The 14355-nt window shown below is 35.9% G+C and overlaps 1 protein-coding gene and 1 non-coding gene across 11 annotated transcripts in view; one reads left to right on the forward strand and one right to left on the reverse strand.

The window, feature by feature from the left end:
* The window catches only part of CARF (calcium responsive transcription factor), an 82999-nt gene that overhangs the window by 61065 nt on the left and 7579 nt on the right, over positions 1-14355 (reverse strand). For 6 of the 10 annotated variants that reach the window (XM_049615140.1, XM_049615144.1, XM_049615141.1 and 3 more), the window contains exons 3-4: positions 3935-4052; positions 2465-2692 (exon numbers count right to left, since the gene is read on the reverse strand). In XM_049615140.1, the coding sequence (XP_049471097.1) occupies positions 2465-2692; positions 3935-4012 (306 nt within the window). In that variant the 5' untranslated portion in view covers positions 4013-4052. Of the gene's footprint in view, positions 1-2464; positions 2693-3934; positions 4053-14355 lie in introns of those variants that run through there. The other 4 variants (XM_049615145.1, XM_049615148.1, XM_049615147.1 and 1 more) reach the window with 4 other exon arrangements.
* Positions 6938-7043, forward strand: LOC125912053 (U6 spliceosomal RNA). The gene has a single exon (XR_007454604.1). It is a non-coding gene; the product is annotated as a U6 spliceosomal RNA (small nuclear RNA).

Genomic DNA, 14355 nt, shown 5'->3' on the forward strand with positions numbered 1-14355 from the left:
AAAATGCAAAAATAATACAAAAACACTGGTGGACTTTAAAAGGCAACAGTAATAACATGGTTTTAAATTATTTTCTCCTTAGGGGAGCCTGGGTGGCTCAGTTGGTGAAGTGTCCAACTTTTGAGTTCAGCTCAGGTCCTGATCTCACAGTTTCATGGATTCAAGCCCCACACGGGGCTCTGTGCTGACAGTGCAGAGCCTGCTTGGGATTCTCCCTCTCTCCCACTCTCTCTGCCACTCCCCTGCTTGCTTTCTCTGTCCTTCTCAAAATAAATAAACTTTAAAAAACAAAATAAAGTAAAATAAGGTATATGTTATTTTAAAAATAAAGACTTTCCTCCTTAAATGAGATTAAATATTTGTGAAAAATACTTCATTTATTCTTAGAAAAGAATAGTGCTGTGGTTATTACTAAATCCTAACAAAACACATATATTTATAATTTATTTAATCATATGAAAATATCATAATTGAAACAATCGTGGGGGGCACCTGGGTGGTTCAGTTGGTTAAGCGTCTGACTCTTGATCTCAGCTCAGGTCATGATCTCACGGTTCATGAGTTTGAGCCCCATGTTGGGCTCTGTGCTAACCACATGAAACCTGCTTGGGATTCTCTCTCTCCCTCTCTTTCTCTGCCCCTCCTCTGTGCTCCTGCTCTCTCTCTCAAAATAAATAAACTTAAAAAAAAATGATCTGTGGAATATCTTCTTAATTTTGAAAATATATTTCCTATGCATGGTAGAGAAGAGTCTCCTCCTCCTCCTCTTAGCTTATTCTACCCGGTAGCTAAAAAACTATTTTCAGTTCATGTAATTTGATAATGGTGACAATATTACTTTTCCTATTTAAAAAAAAAGTCAATTATCTTTAATCTTTGCTATGAAAACAAAACCGTTTTGAAAAGTCATCTGTTGCAATACATTCTATTTGAGGCAGATCACGAATATTATCAGAAAACCTTGGCTAATAAGTAGTCATATTTACTGGGTTCTTTGTGTACTATACAATATTCCTAATAAATCCAAAATACCATCCCTACTTCACTTTATTTTTTTTTCCCTGCTTCACTTTAAAGCCTCCTCATATGTTACAGATTCACCCACTACAGAAGCTTTACTAGTTCCTTGATTAACTTCTACATTAAAAAAAATCATATAAAAAAAGTCATTTCTTTAAAAAAGCTCCACTTGGTGGGGGATGTTGAAAATGGGTAAGACTATGTGTGTGTAGGGGCAGGGGCTTTATGAGAAATCACTGTACCTTCTGCTCAGTTTTTCTTTGAACCTAAAACTGCTCTAAAAACTAAAATCTATTTAAAACAAAGCCCCCAAAAGCTCCACTAAGTTTCCCAAAACATCACCACTTTCTAATCTTTGGTTCCTTATACTCTATGTGTCTTACATTTATTTCCATGCTTCATGCTATGGGTTTCCTATTTCATAGCTTCAGGTAACTCTCTCCTACCCCTATCATCTCCTACCCCAAACAATGTAAAATCATCTTTAAGATCATTTTGTACAGAAAGTTTAATACAATTACAAAGAGAATGGGAACTCTAACACTTTTTAGACTCAAATAAGTGACTTTAATGTGTTTAAGACAACTACCATGTATAAAATGATAGCCCTTCATACAATAGAAATAGAATAACTCTAGAATTCTCCAGACTAGAATCAAAACAGGGATTAATTTTAGGTAAAATGGTTGCTCACCTGTGGTATAATTTATAACTGAAGCTATAATTTTTAAAATAATTTTTATTATGAAATTTATACCCGTTGTAGAAAATTTTAAAAATACAGGTAAACAAGAAATTCATTATTCTTCACATTATTACTAATATAAGGATATTCTTATTAATCAGAGAGCAACTGAGAAGTTTTGCTCAGTAATTCTCTCATTTCAATCAAAACCATCTTTTATTTCTTCTACTCAAACTATAAACTTAATCATAAATACTTTAGCTAATAGATTAAAGCAGGAATTTCATCTTTATACATTGTTATTCACATGACACACACATATCTGCCCATTACCAAGGTATGTCTGATTGCCAGTATATCATTGGTACTTCCATAGCTTTCTTTTGCTTCAAGAAAGCACAGTGGCACATGGCATGCAAGTTAGTGACTGAGATGTGGATAAAGCAATAACCTTGAATTCAAATGTATATACAAAAATAAATGTAAGTTACATGTAAACTCTGGCACTAGTTACAGGTTATGACACATTTCCAACTAATCTCAAAGTCACAGCATGCCTAGACATAGTGGCTGGGAAGTATTGGTTTAATGTACTGTTAGTAGTTCTAAAAGGAAATCTTTTAAAATCTTCACATAACTTAAAAATGAATGTCACAGAAATAGTATTTTCAAAGCAATGTAAGTCAAGTTTCAAGAAATTAGTAAGGTTAATACATTTGCTAAATAGGGTAAAACTTATTATTTATAAAATATACTCACCATTTGTGCATTAGAATCCCCCAATGACTGAAGTTCATATTGAATAGGCTGCCCATTTTGGTCCACTAGATGGAATTGTTCTGTAGAAAGAGTCTGTGTCTGAGTCAGGGTCCCTGGTATATTCTTTGATGTGAGTGAATTATCTACTTCATGAGAGGTGATGGGTAAAATTCTAGGAGAACCATTTTGTCCAAAGGAAGGATCCCTGGAGTCCATACAGGTTAGATGCTTTTGCAAAGAGAAAAAAAACACTTGGGTGTTTGTAAAACATAATGTCGCAATTAAAAAAAATTTTTTTTTCTAAAGATTTTATTTTTAAGTAATCTCTACACCCAATGCAGGGCTTGAACTCACAACCCTGATATCAAGAGTCACATGCTCTACCCACTGAGCCAGCCAGTTGCCCCTAATGTCACAATAAAAAAATAAATAAAATAGAATGTTTATCAGGCACTGTGGACAATAGTATGGAGGTTCCTCAAAAAGTTAAAAATAGAACTACCCTATGATCCAGTAATCACACTACTGGGTACTTACTCCAAAAATACAAAACCACTAATTCAAAGGGATATATGCACCTCTATGTTTATAGCAGCATTATTTATAATAGCCAAACTATGGAAACAGTCCAAATGTCCATCAATTGATGAATGGATAAAGAAGATATGCTATATATCCACAATGGAATACTATCCAGCCATAAAGAGAATGAAATCTTGCCATTTGCAACAACATAGGTAGAGCTAGAGAGGATAATGCTAAGAGAAATAAGTCAGAGAAAGACAAATACCACATGATTTCACACATATGTGGAATTTAAGAAACAAATGAGCAAAGGAAGAAAGGGAGAGGGAGAGGGGAAGAGGGGAGACAGAGAGAGAAACCAAGAAACAGGCTCTTAGTAAATAGAGAACTGATGGTTATCAGAGGGGAGGAGTGTGGGTGGATGGGTTAAATAGGAGATGGGGATTAAGGAGTGCACTGGTCGTGATGAGCACTGGGTGATGTATGGAAATTCTTGAATCACTATATGAATCACCTGAAACTAATATAACACTGTATGTTAACTATACTAAAACTTAAAGTAAAATAGCATGTTATAATAAAAATGGAAAGATTCATTTTCAGTTAATTATCCTCTTTATTTTTTGTAAGAGTTGTCAATTCACACAGACTAACATAGAAAGCAGTTTTTAAGTGAAATTGTTGATTTTTATGTTTTATTTCAATCTTACTGAAATAAAGTTGTACATGGGAATACAACTTGATATGTAATTCAACATATTTTTCTTTATATATAGATCTTTATGAATATATTACTTTGAGTAAAGCTCTATATTATTAAATCAAATATATGATAGCATTGTGGATAAATGTTAACAGTTGTGAATATATTAAACATGACACTATTTCTTACCCATTAAAAAGTTGTTAAATGTAATGGAAAAAAGTTCCCCGTTGAATTCCTACCTCAAATACCTGAGAATCTGTTTTTGATTCTTCAGAATCATTATGGTTGACTCTTAATGAATCATTAGACTGTTCCATGCTGATATATTCAATTCCATTTTCTTTTATTATTTAATAGCTGAAAAAATTTAAATATCTGTTTAAAACACTTAATATTTTTATGGAATGTTTGTCTTAACTAAATCTCTCATTTCCCCTATGGTGTTACCCCATACAATTTAGGTTAAATCATTTCCATTCTATAGATTAAGAAAATAAACATTTCCTTAAATGACTTGCCAAGGCACCAGAATACATTCAAGACAGAGCAAAAATTACCTTTGTATAGTTCCCTCATCCTACCCTTAATAACACTCATGTACTTTTTATAAGATTGTTGCTATGTGACAGGTACTGTTCACCCTTTCAAATACTTCTAAAATTCTCATTTTACAAAGATTTAATACAAATAAAGGTCTTAATTTTATGAATTGGGAATGCCCTACTGTACCATTAGATAATTTTAGAAAAGATGTTTTGGTATAAATATTGATTATATAAACATAGCTCTTACCATAATATACATCATACCACTTAATACTGGCTTGACAAGCTTTGAAAATTAAGAAATATATATTCCCAAAATTCTGAGCCAGTCAGGCCTAATACAGTGGTTAGCACTGGTATCAATTTTGTCTCTACACACACACACACACACACACACGCACACACACACACACAAACACACACACTACTGTCCCCTGAGGACATATGGCAGTGTCTGAAAACATTTTTGGTTGTCAAAATGGACAGGGAAGTGCTACTAGAATATAAGCCAGGGGTACTGTTAAATATCTTACAATGCACAGGACAGCCCCACAACAAAGATGTCAGTATGCTTAGGTTCAGAAACCCTGGCCTAATATATCATAATGAATACTGGATTCTCTATTAGCTAAAAGAAATGATGTTTTAAGTCTCAAAATTGGAGTAAGGACAAAATGAAACTAGTTAAGACTATCATTGAAAAACTTCTAAAATAAACTGCATAGAATCTTGAGAACACACACATTTTTCTTTAAATTTTTTTAAACTTTTAAATTTTAACTTTAATTTTTTTAATTTTGAGAGAGAGAGCTGAGCTGTCAGCACAGAGCCTGATGTGGGGCTTGAACCCACGAACTGTGAGATCATGAACTGAGACGAAGGAGGATGCTTAACCGACTGAGCCACCCAGAGGTCCCTGAAAATGTTATTTTTAAATTAACATGCATTAAATTGAACTTTTTCCTTTTTTGGTGTGTAGTTCTATGGATTTTAACACATGTAACCACCATAACAACCAGGATATATAATAATTCAATCATCCTAAACCCTAATTTAAAATTATACCTTATCGGGCAACTGGGTGGCTCAGTCAGTTAAGTGTTGGATTCTTGATTTCGGTTCAGGTTATGATCTCACTGTTTGTGGGTTGAAACTCCAAGTCTTGACTCCATGCTGACAGTGTGAAGCCTGCTTAGGATTCTCTCTCTTAGGATTCTCTCTCTCTTTCTCTCTCTGCACCCCGCCCCTGCACTCTCTCTCTCTCTCCTCAAACAAAAACTTTTTAAAAATGTTCTCTTACTATAATGCTGGAGAGTTTGTAGAGAAACGGGAACCCTCTTGTACTATTGGTGGGAATGCAAACTGGTGCAGCCACTCTGGAAAACAGTGTGGAGGTTCCTCAAAAATTAAAAATAGATCTACCCTATGACCCAGCAATAGCACTGCTAGGAATTTACCAAGGGATACAGGAGTAATGATGCACAGGGTCACTTGTACCCCAATGTTTATAGCAGCACTTTCAACAATAGCCAAATTATAGAAAAAGCCTAAATGTCCAGCAACTGACAAATGGATAAAGAAGATGTGGGTTATACATACAGTGGAATACTACTTGGCAATGAGAAAGAATGAAATCTGGCCATTTGCAGCAACGCAGATAGAACTGGAAAGTATTATGCGGAGTGAAATAAGTCAGTCAGTGAAAGATACCATATATTTTCACTCATATGTGGATCCTGAGAAACTTAACAAAAGTCCATGGGGAAGAAGAAGGGGGAAAAAAAAAGTTACAGAGAGGGAGGCAAACCATAAGGGACTCTTAAATACTGAGAACAAGCTGAGGGTTGATGGGGGTGGGGGAAAGGCAAAAGTGGGTGATGGACATTGAGGAGGGCACCTGTTGGGATGAGCACTGGGTGTTGTATGGAAACCAATTTGACAATAAATTATATTAAATAAATAAATAAATAAATAAATAAAATCATTTCCACCCCCCCCAAAATGTTCTCTTAAAAATAAGATAAACTTATACCTTGTAGTTAAGACTTAGTTGGTACATATTTGAACACACTGAAAACTTATTTTTCTGTGATAGCATCCACATATATATTTGTAAAATTAAACATTTCAGAAAATCTACAAGGTCTGCCATTTAATATTTCCACAATATTATAAATAGTTCCACTCAAATATAAAATGTAATAGGCTAAAAATCAGTCTTATTTTTAATATATAACTATATCTTAAAATTGTCTCTCGTTTTAAGATTTTAAATTATCACTTGTATTCTAATTTAACTTGTTACAAGAATTTCAAAAACGTGTAATTACCTCTCAAGTAAGAGCAATTCTATTTTATAATGTTCTGGTTCTGTTCTGTTTTTAATTTTTTAGATGATACGTATAAAACTTCAGAATAATATGTTTTATGAATGGTTTAAAAAATAAAAAGAGGGGTGCCTGGGTAGCTCAGTCGGTTGAGCGTCCGACTTCAGCTCAGGTCATGATCTCACGGTTCGTGAGTTCGAGCCCCGCACGTCAGGCTCTGGGCTGATGGCTCAGAGCCTGGAGCCTGCTTCCGATTCTGTGTCTCCCTCTCTTTCTGCCCCTCCCCCATTCATGCTCAGTCTCTCTCTGTCTCAAAAATAAAATAAACATTAAAAAAAAATTTAAAAAGCATAAAATAAAATAAAATAAAGTGCTCGCTTCGGCAGCACATATACTAAAATTGGAACGATACAGAGAAGATTAGCATGGCCCCTGCGCAAGGATGACAGCAAATTCGTGAAGCGTTCCATATTTTTAACAAACTGAGGGTTGATGGGGGGTGGGAGGGAGGGGAGGGTGGGTGATGGGTATTGAGGAGGGCACCTTTTGGGATGAGCACTGGGTGTTGTATGGAAACCAATTTGACAATAAATTTCATATATTGAAAAAAAAATAAAAAAATAAAAAAATAAAAAGCTACACTTCATAAAAAAAATAAAAAAATAAAAAAATAAAATAAAATAAAAAGAAAGCCCCACTAATGGCAATATAGCAGATTAGATAATATAGAAGGCTCTCTTGCTAGAAAACAAAAAAATACAAAGTTGATCTAAAACAAAATATTTTGTGCTACACGGAGCTACTATAGGAAGTAACAAAAATCAAAGGTCACTCCCTGTTCTCCCTTATGTCTCTTCCCCCTCCAAAACAAAAAGCAAAAGCTATGAGCTAAAACCCAAGTAATAAGCACAAGCAAAGAGGAAAATTTCTGCAAGAGCAGTGCTAATACACAGGTTTTATGGTTGGGAAACCCAGGCTTAGATAAGCAGCTCTTGGGGGAGAAGAACTCAAAAACTCCCAAAATAGGACTAGGAACCTGAAAGGTCCTGAGACAATAGTTTAGCATGGCTTCTAGTACAAACAAATAGAGTTATTATTTGGAGGAACACAAACCCAACCAAAGCATTAGTTTCCTTACACATTAATATTAAATATAAGCTTATAATCAGAGTGCCAAAAACACCAAAGACACTCCCTATGGACTTCAAGTATTGGGACAATCTAATAGTGAACATAAAGTTATCATTTAACGTTCAAAGAAATAAACATGAGTGAATCACAGGAATAAACAAACAAGAGACTGAAAAGTTTAATATGAAAAAGAACCAAACAGAACTTTCAGGAAAAAAAAAAAAAATGTAAGTTGGAAACATTAAATAGAAGGTTAGATGCAGAAGAAAGAACTACTAAATTAGAAGGCAGATTTTTAAAAAATTACCCAGAATGCATCATAGGAAAAACAGAAGATAAAAAAAATGAAAGAGAGACCTAAAACTAGGAAAAATAGAATAAGCATGGTAAATTTATAACTGGAGTCTCAGAAAAACAGAAAAGAGAAAATGGATCAGAGAATATTTGAAGAGATAATGGCTATCAATTTTTCAAAACTGAATACATGGATCCACAGATAAAGCACAAAATGTACCAAAATAAATCAGAAGAAATCCACACCCAGTGTAGTAAAGGCACAAAATTCTAAAGAGAAAGCAAAATCTAAAATGTAGCCAGAGAGATAGAGTGCCCGGGTGGCTCTGTCAAGGTCCAACTTCGGCTCACGGTTCCGTGAGTTTGAGCCCTGCATAGGGTTCTGTGCTGACAGCTTGGAGCCTGGAGCCTGCTTCGGATTCTGTATCTCCCTCTCTCTCTCTCTGCTCCTACCCTGCAGGGAGCTCACTCTCTCTCATATAAATAAACAAAAAAAAATTAAAATGTAGCTAGAGTGATCAGATCACCCACAGAGTACTGACATTAGATAGAAAGCAGACTACTCAGTAGCAACAATGGTGGAAGTCATGAGAATTAAAAAAAAAAGTGATAATCAGTATATGATTATATACCTTCAAAACTATTGTTTCACAAAGCAGGGGGAGAGAAAGATACTTTAAGATTAAAAAAAAAAAAAACAGAGAAGGGGCGACTGGGTGGCTCAGTCGGTTAAACGTCTGAGTTCGGCTCAGGTCATGATCTCACAGTTCATGAGTTCCAGCCCCACGTGGGGCTCTGTGCTGACAGTTCAGAGCCTGGAGCCTGCTTCAGATTATGTCTCCCTCTCTCTCTGCCCCTTCCCCGTGCTCACTCTCCCTCTGTCTCAAAAATAAATAATCATTAAAAAAAAAAAGAAAGATGTTTATGGTCATTAGTCATCAGGATTATGCAAATCAAAGCAACAATGAGATACCAGTTGACACCCACTAGAATAACTATATTTATTTTGTTTGAGCAAGAGAGAATGCGTACGAGTGGTGGAAAGGGGCAGAGGAACAGAGAGAGAGAGAGAGAGACAGAGAGAGAGAGAGAGAGAATATCCCAAGCAGGCTCCATGCTCAGCAGGGAGCTCGATGTGGGGCTCAATCCCACAACCCTGCCATCATGACCTGAACCGAAATCAAGAGTTGGATGATCAACTGACTGGGCCATTCAGGTGCCCCAACCACATATTTTTTTAAAAAAGAAAACAAGAGTTGATGAGGATATAGAGCAATTGGAACCCTCGTGCATTGCTGATGGGTATGTAAAATGGTGAAGGTGCTGTGCAAAAGTTTGGCAGTTCCTTAAGAAGTTAAACATAGAATGACCATATGACAGCAATTCCACTCTAGGTATATACCCCAAAGAAATGAAAATCAGTGTTCAAACATAAATTTGTACACGAACGCTCATAGCAGCAATTTTCATAAGAACCAAAAAGTGGAGGGGCACCTGGGTGGCTCAGTCGATTAAGCCTTCGACTTCAACTCAGGTCATGATTTCACGGTTTGTGGGTGTGAGCCCCGCATTGGGCTCTGTGTTGACAGCCCAGAGCCTGGGGCCTGCTTCGGATTCTGTGTCTCCCTCTCTCTCTGTCCCTCCCTCCTCGTGCTCTCCCTCTCTCAAATGAGTAAGTGTTAAAAAATGAAAAAAAAAAAAAAAAAAAAAAAAAAAAAAAGAACCAAAAGTGGAAACAACTCTAATTTTCATCAGCTCATGAACAGATAAATAAAATGTGCTATGTCCTTATAAATGGTATTCAGCCATAAAAAGGAATGAAGTACTGATACATGCTACAATATAGATGAATCTCAAAAACATACTAAGTGATAGAAGCCAGACACAAACTGTCATATATTACATAATTCCATTTATATAAAAATATCCAGAAGGGGTAAATCCATAAAAACAGAAAGCAGGTTAGTAGATGACAAAGGTCTGGGGGGTGGGAGGAGTATAGGGAAAAACTGTCAATTGGGCACAAGATTTTATTTGGGGTTGGTGAAAATATTTTGGAACTAGATAGAGGTGGTATTTACATAAAACTGTGAATGTAGAAAATGCCACTAAATTGTTCATCTAAAATGATTAATTTTAAGTTACATGAATTTCACCTCAGCTTTTTAAATTTATTACCAAAAAGAAAAAAACATATACATATATAAGTATATACATGTGTGTGTATGTGTGTGTGTGTGTGTGTAATGTATATGTGGCAGTCAGGAAAATATGAATGTGGACTAGAGATTTATTTAAAAAATTTTTGGTGTGTTTTTAGGTACAGGAATGATACTGTAGATGAAATTATATCATGTGATGATATCCAGGATTTGATATCTTCTCTCTTTGTGCCTGCTACTGACCTTGATATTTTCTTTTGTGGCCCTATGTGGCATGCCTACCCTCTTCTTTGGAACTGTGAGTAATAAACTATCTTAATTTTCAGTGGCAATCACCTCCTGATTCATTGACCTCACCATATCTAAAGAGAAATAAGAGTATTTTGAAACAATCATAAACATATAAATAAGCCTTAAATAAAATCTCAGTGAACAAAATCCAGCAACATATAATAAAAATAATGCATCTCATCAAATGAAGTATGTCATTGGCTTTAAGTAAATCCAATGTGGAGACTAAGTTAGAATTTTGTATAAATACAGTATGATACCAACTACCTAAAATAGCACAATGGCATAAAAAATATGAAAATTTTAGGGATAAAGTTAACAAAATATATGGAAGATGTATGCACTGAAGACTACAAAACTTAGATGGGAGAAATTAAAGAAGACCTAAAAGGATAAAAGTTACATACTGCATGTTTATGGAAGGGATGACTCAGTATTGTTAAAATAACCAAACTGATCTACAATCAATTGCCTACAATCCCAATCCCAATTCCAGCAGGCCTTTTTTTTTTTTTTAATTGACAAACTGATTCTAAACTTCATATGAAAAGTCAAAGGTTAAGACAGCCAAAACGACTTTGGAAAAGAATAACAGATTTGGAATTCTACCTGATTTCAAGACTTGTTATGAAGCTAGAATGATCAAGATGGTATGGTATTAGTGTAAAGACAAATAGATCAATGAGATAGAAGAATCCAGAAACAGACCTCCATGCATATAGTCAATTGCTTTCTGATAAAAGTGCCAAGGTACTTAAGAGAAAAGGGACAGTCTTTTCAACAAATGCAGCTAAAACAATAGCTATATGCAAAATAATAAACATTGACCAATACCTCAAACCATATTAAAAAAAATTGACTTGAATCATGGATCATGGCCTGTAAAACTATAAAACTTCTAGAAGATAACATATGAGAAAATCTTTGTGACCTTGGGTTTAGCAAAGATATCTTTTTTTTTAAGTCTAGTTATTTATTTTTGAGAGAGAGACAGAGAGAATCCCAAGCAGGCTCTGCGCTGTCAGCACAGAGCCTGATGTGGGGCTTGAACCCACAAACTGCAAGATCATGACCTGAGCCGAGATCAAGAGTTGAATGCCAGGGCGCCTGGGTGGCTTGATCAGTTAAGCATCCGACTTCGGCTCAGGTCATGATCTCACGGCCCGTGAGTTCGAGCCCCGCGTCGGGCTCTGTGCTGACAGCTCAGAGCCTGGAGCCCGTTTCAGATTCTGTGTCTCCCTCTCTCTCTGCCCCTCCCCTGTTCATGCTCTGTCTCTCTCTGTCTCAAAAATAAATAAACGTTAAAAAAAAAAAAAAAAGAGTTGAATGCCTAACCTACCAAGCCACCCAGGTGCCTGGGTTTGGCAAAAATATCTTAAACATGACTCAAAAAGCATGAAATATAAGTCTCCAAATTGGACTTCATCACAATTAAAAACTTTTGCTCATGACAGTTTGGGAGAAAATATTTGCAAAACACATGCCTGATAAAGGAATTTGTATTCGAACTCTGTAAAGAACTGTTTCATCCTAATTATAAGACAACAACCCAATAAAAAGTAGCCAAAATATTTGAATTAAACACTTTACTAAAGAAGATACACAGCTAGCTAGAGAAAAGCAAATGCCCTGTGACCTGTCTTATATGTGGAATTGGAAGATACAAACTTCCAGTTATAAAACAAGTCACACCCACAGAAAAGTCATGAGGATAAAAAGTACAGCACAGAGAATACAGTCAATAATATTGTAATAACTTTGTATGACAGATGGTACCTACATTTATCACAGTAAGCATTTTGCAATGTTTTTAATTGTCAAATCACTAGGCTATATACCTGAAACTATTATATGTCAACTATACTTCAATTAAAAAAAAAGGCTATTAAGCCACAAAAAGACATGGAGAAACCTTAAATACATACTTATAAGTGAAAGGAGCCACTCTCAAAAGGCTATATGATTCCAAATATATGACATTTAAAAAAAAATTTTTTTAAGTTTATTTATTTTGAGAGAGAGAGTGCACGAGCAGTGGAGGGGCAGAGACAGAGGGAAAGAAAGAATCCCAACCAGGCTCTGCACAGTCAGCACAGAACCTGATATGGGGCTGGAACTCACAAATCCTGAGATCATGACCTAAGCTGAAATCAAGAGTAGGATGCTCAACTGACTGAGACACCCAAGCACCCCAAATATATGACATTCTTGAAAAGGTATAGACACAGTAACATCAATAGTTGCCAGAGGTTGAGAGATTTTTATGGTGATGAAACAATTCTTTTTTTAAATTTTTTTTTTTAATGTTTATTTATTTTTGAGACAGAGAGAGACAGAGCATGAACAGGGGAGGGGCAGAGAGAGAGGGAGACACAGAATCTGAAACGGTCTCCAGGCTCTGAGCTGTCAGCACAGAGCCCGACGCGGGGCTCAAACTCACGGATCGTGAGATCGTGACCTGAGCCGAAGTCGGCCGCTTAACCGACTGAGCCACCCAGGCGCCCCAAGGTGATGAAACAATTCTGATGGTGGATACATGACATTTTGAAATGGATTTTGTCAAAATCTATAAAAATATACAACACAAATAGTGAACTTTAATGTAAACTAGACTATTGTTCATAATAACATATCAATATGGGTTCATTAACTTTATAAAATATAGGACACTAAGAGTGCCTGGCTGGCTGGCTCAGTAGGTGGAGCATGCAACTCTTGATCTCAGGGTTGTGAGCTCAAGCCCTCCAAAATAAATAAATAAAACCTAAAAAAAAAAAAAAGAAAAGAAAGAAATGTACCACACTAATGCGAAATGCTAGCAACAGAGACAACTGCGTGCTAGCAGGTAGAGGAAAGAAGTGGGCAGTGTAAGAATATGGAAATCTTTGTATACCCTGCTTGATTTTTCCGTAAGTCTAAAACTATGCAAAAAAATAAAGTCCTTTAGTTTAAAAAAAAAAAAGCAGAATGTAAACTAAAGCCAATAACAAATAACAGTACATGAATTCCAAAATTATCTTGAAACTTTAGGTTAAGTTACCACAATTTGGACAATGTTGGAATTAGGATATACAAGAAAATATATTTTCATTAAATTTTCAAATAAAAACAGAGTTTTGTTAGTAAAACTGTATAAAATAGTTGAACTGTTCCGTAGTTATATGGTAGGAATTTGAAAATCAACTTTACGCTTATTTGTCAAATTAGTTAACCACCCTGAGCTTTAGTTTTCTCATCTGCAAAATAGGAATAATATTCATCTACCTCACAGGGTTGTTATAAAGATTAAATAAAATAATGTATGCAAAGGGTATCATGCAGTTCCCAATACACTGTTCAGTGTTAAATAAATAATTTTTCCTACCTATAATCATGCAAATGAAGGCCAAAATTTCACCTATCTAAATATAAACCCGTTGGTTCTTTTTTTTTTTTTTTAAATGGTTATTTTATTTTTGAGAGAAAGAGAGCATGAGCAGGGTAGGGACAGAGAGAGAGGGAGACACAGAATCCAAAGCAGGCTCCAGGCTCTGAGCTGTCAGCATAGAACCTGATGTGGGGCTCAAACCCATGAGCTGTGAGATCATGACCTGAGCTGAAGTCGGACCCCCAAACCGACTGAGCCACCCAGGCACCCCATTTTTTTAAGCCTTATTTTGAGTAAGAGAGAGAGACCGAGAGAAAGAGAGAGAGCGAGAGAGCGTACACATGCAAGCATGCAAGCAGGGGAGGGGCAGAGAGGGAGACAGAGAATCCCAAGCAGGCTATGTGCTATCAGCGCAGAGCCCAATGCGGGGCTTGAACCCATGAACCACAAGATCATGACCTGAGCTGAAATCAAGAGTTGGACAGAGCAACCCAGGTGCCCCAAATTCTTTAGGGCAAAGATCTGTTAAACACCAGTCATCTA

The sequence above is a fragment of the Panthera uncia genome, assembly GCF_023721935.1.
Source record: "Panthera uncia isolate 11264 chromosome C1 unlocalized genomic scaffold, Puncia_PCG_1.0 HiC_scaffold_3, whole genome shotgun sequence".
NCBI classification, from domain to species: Eukaryota; Metazoa; Chordata; class Mammalia; order Carnivora; family Felidae; genus Panthera; species Panthera uncia.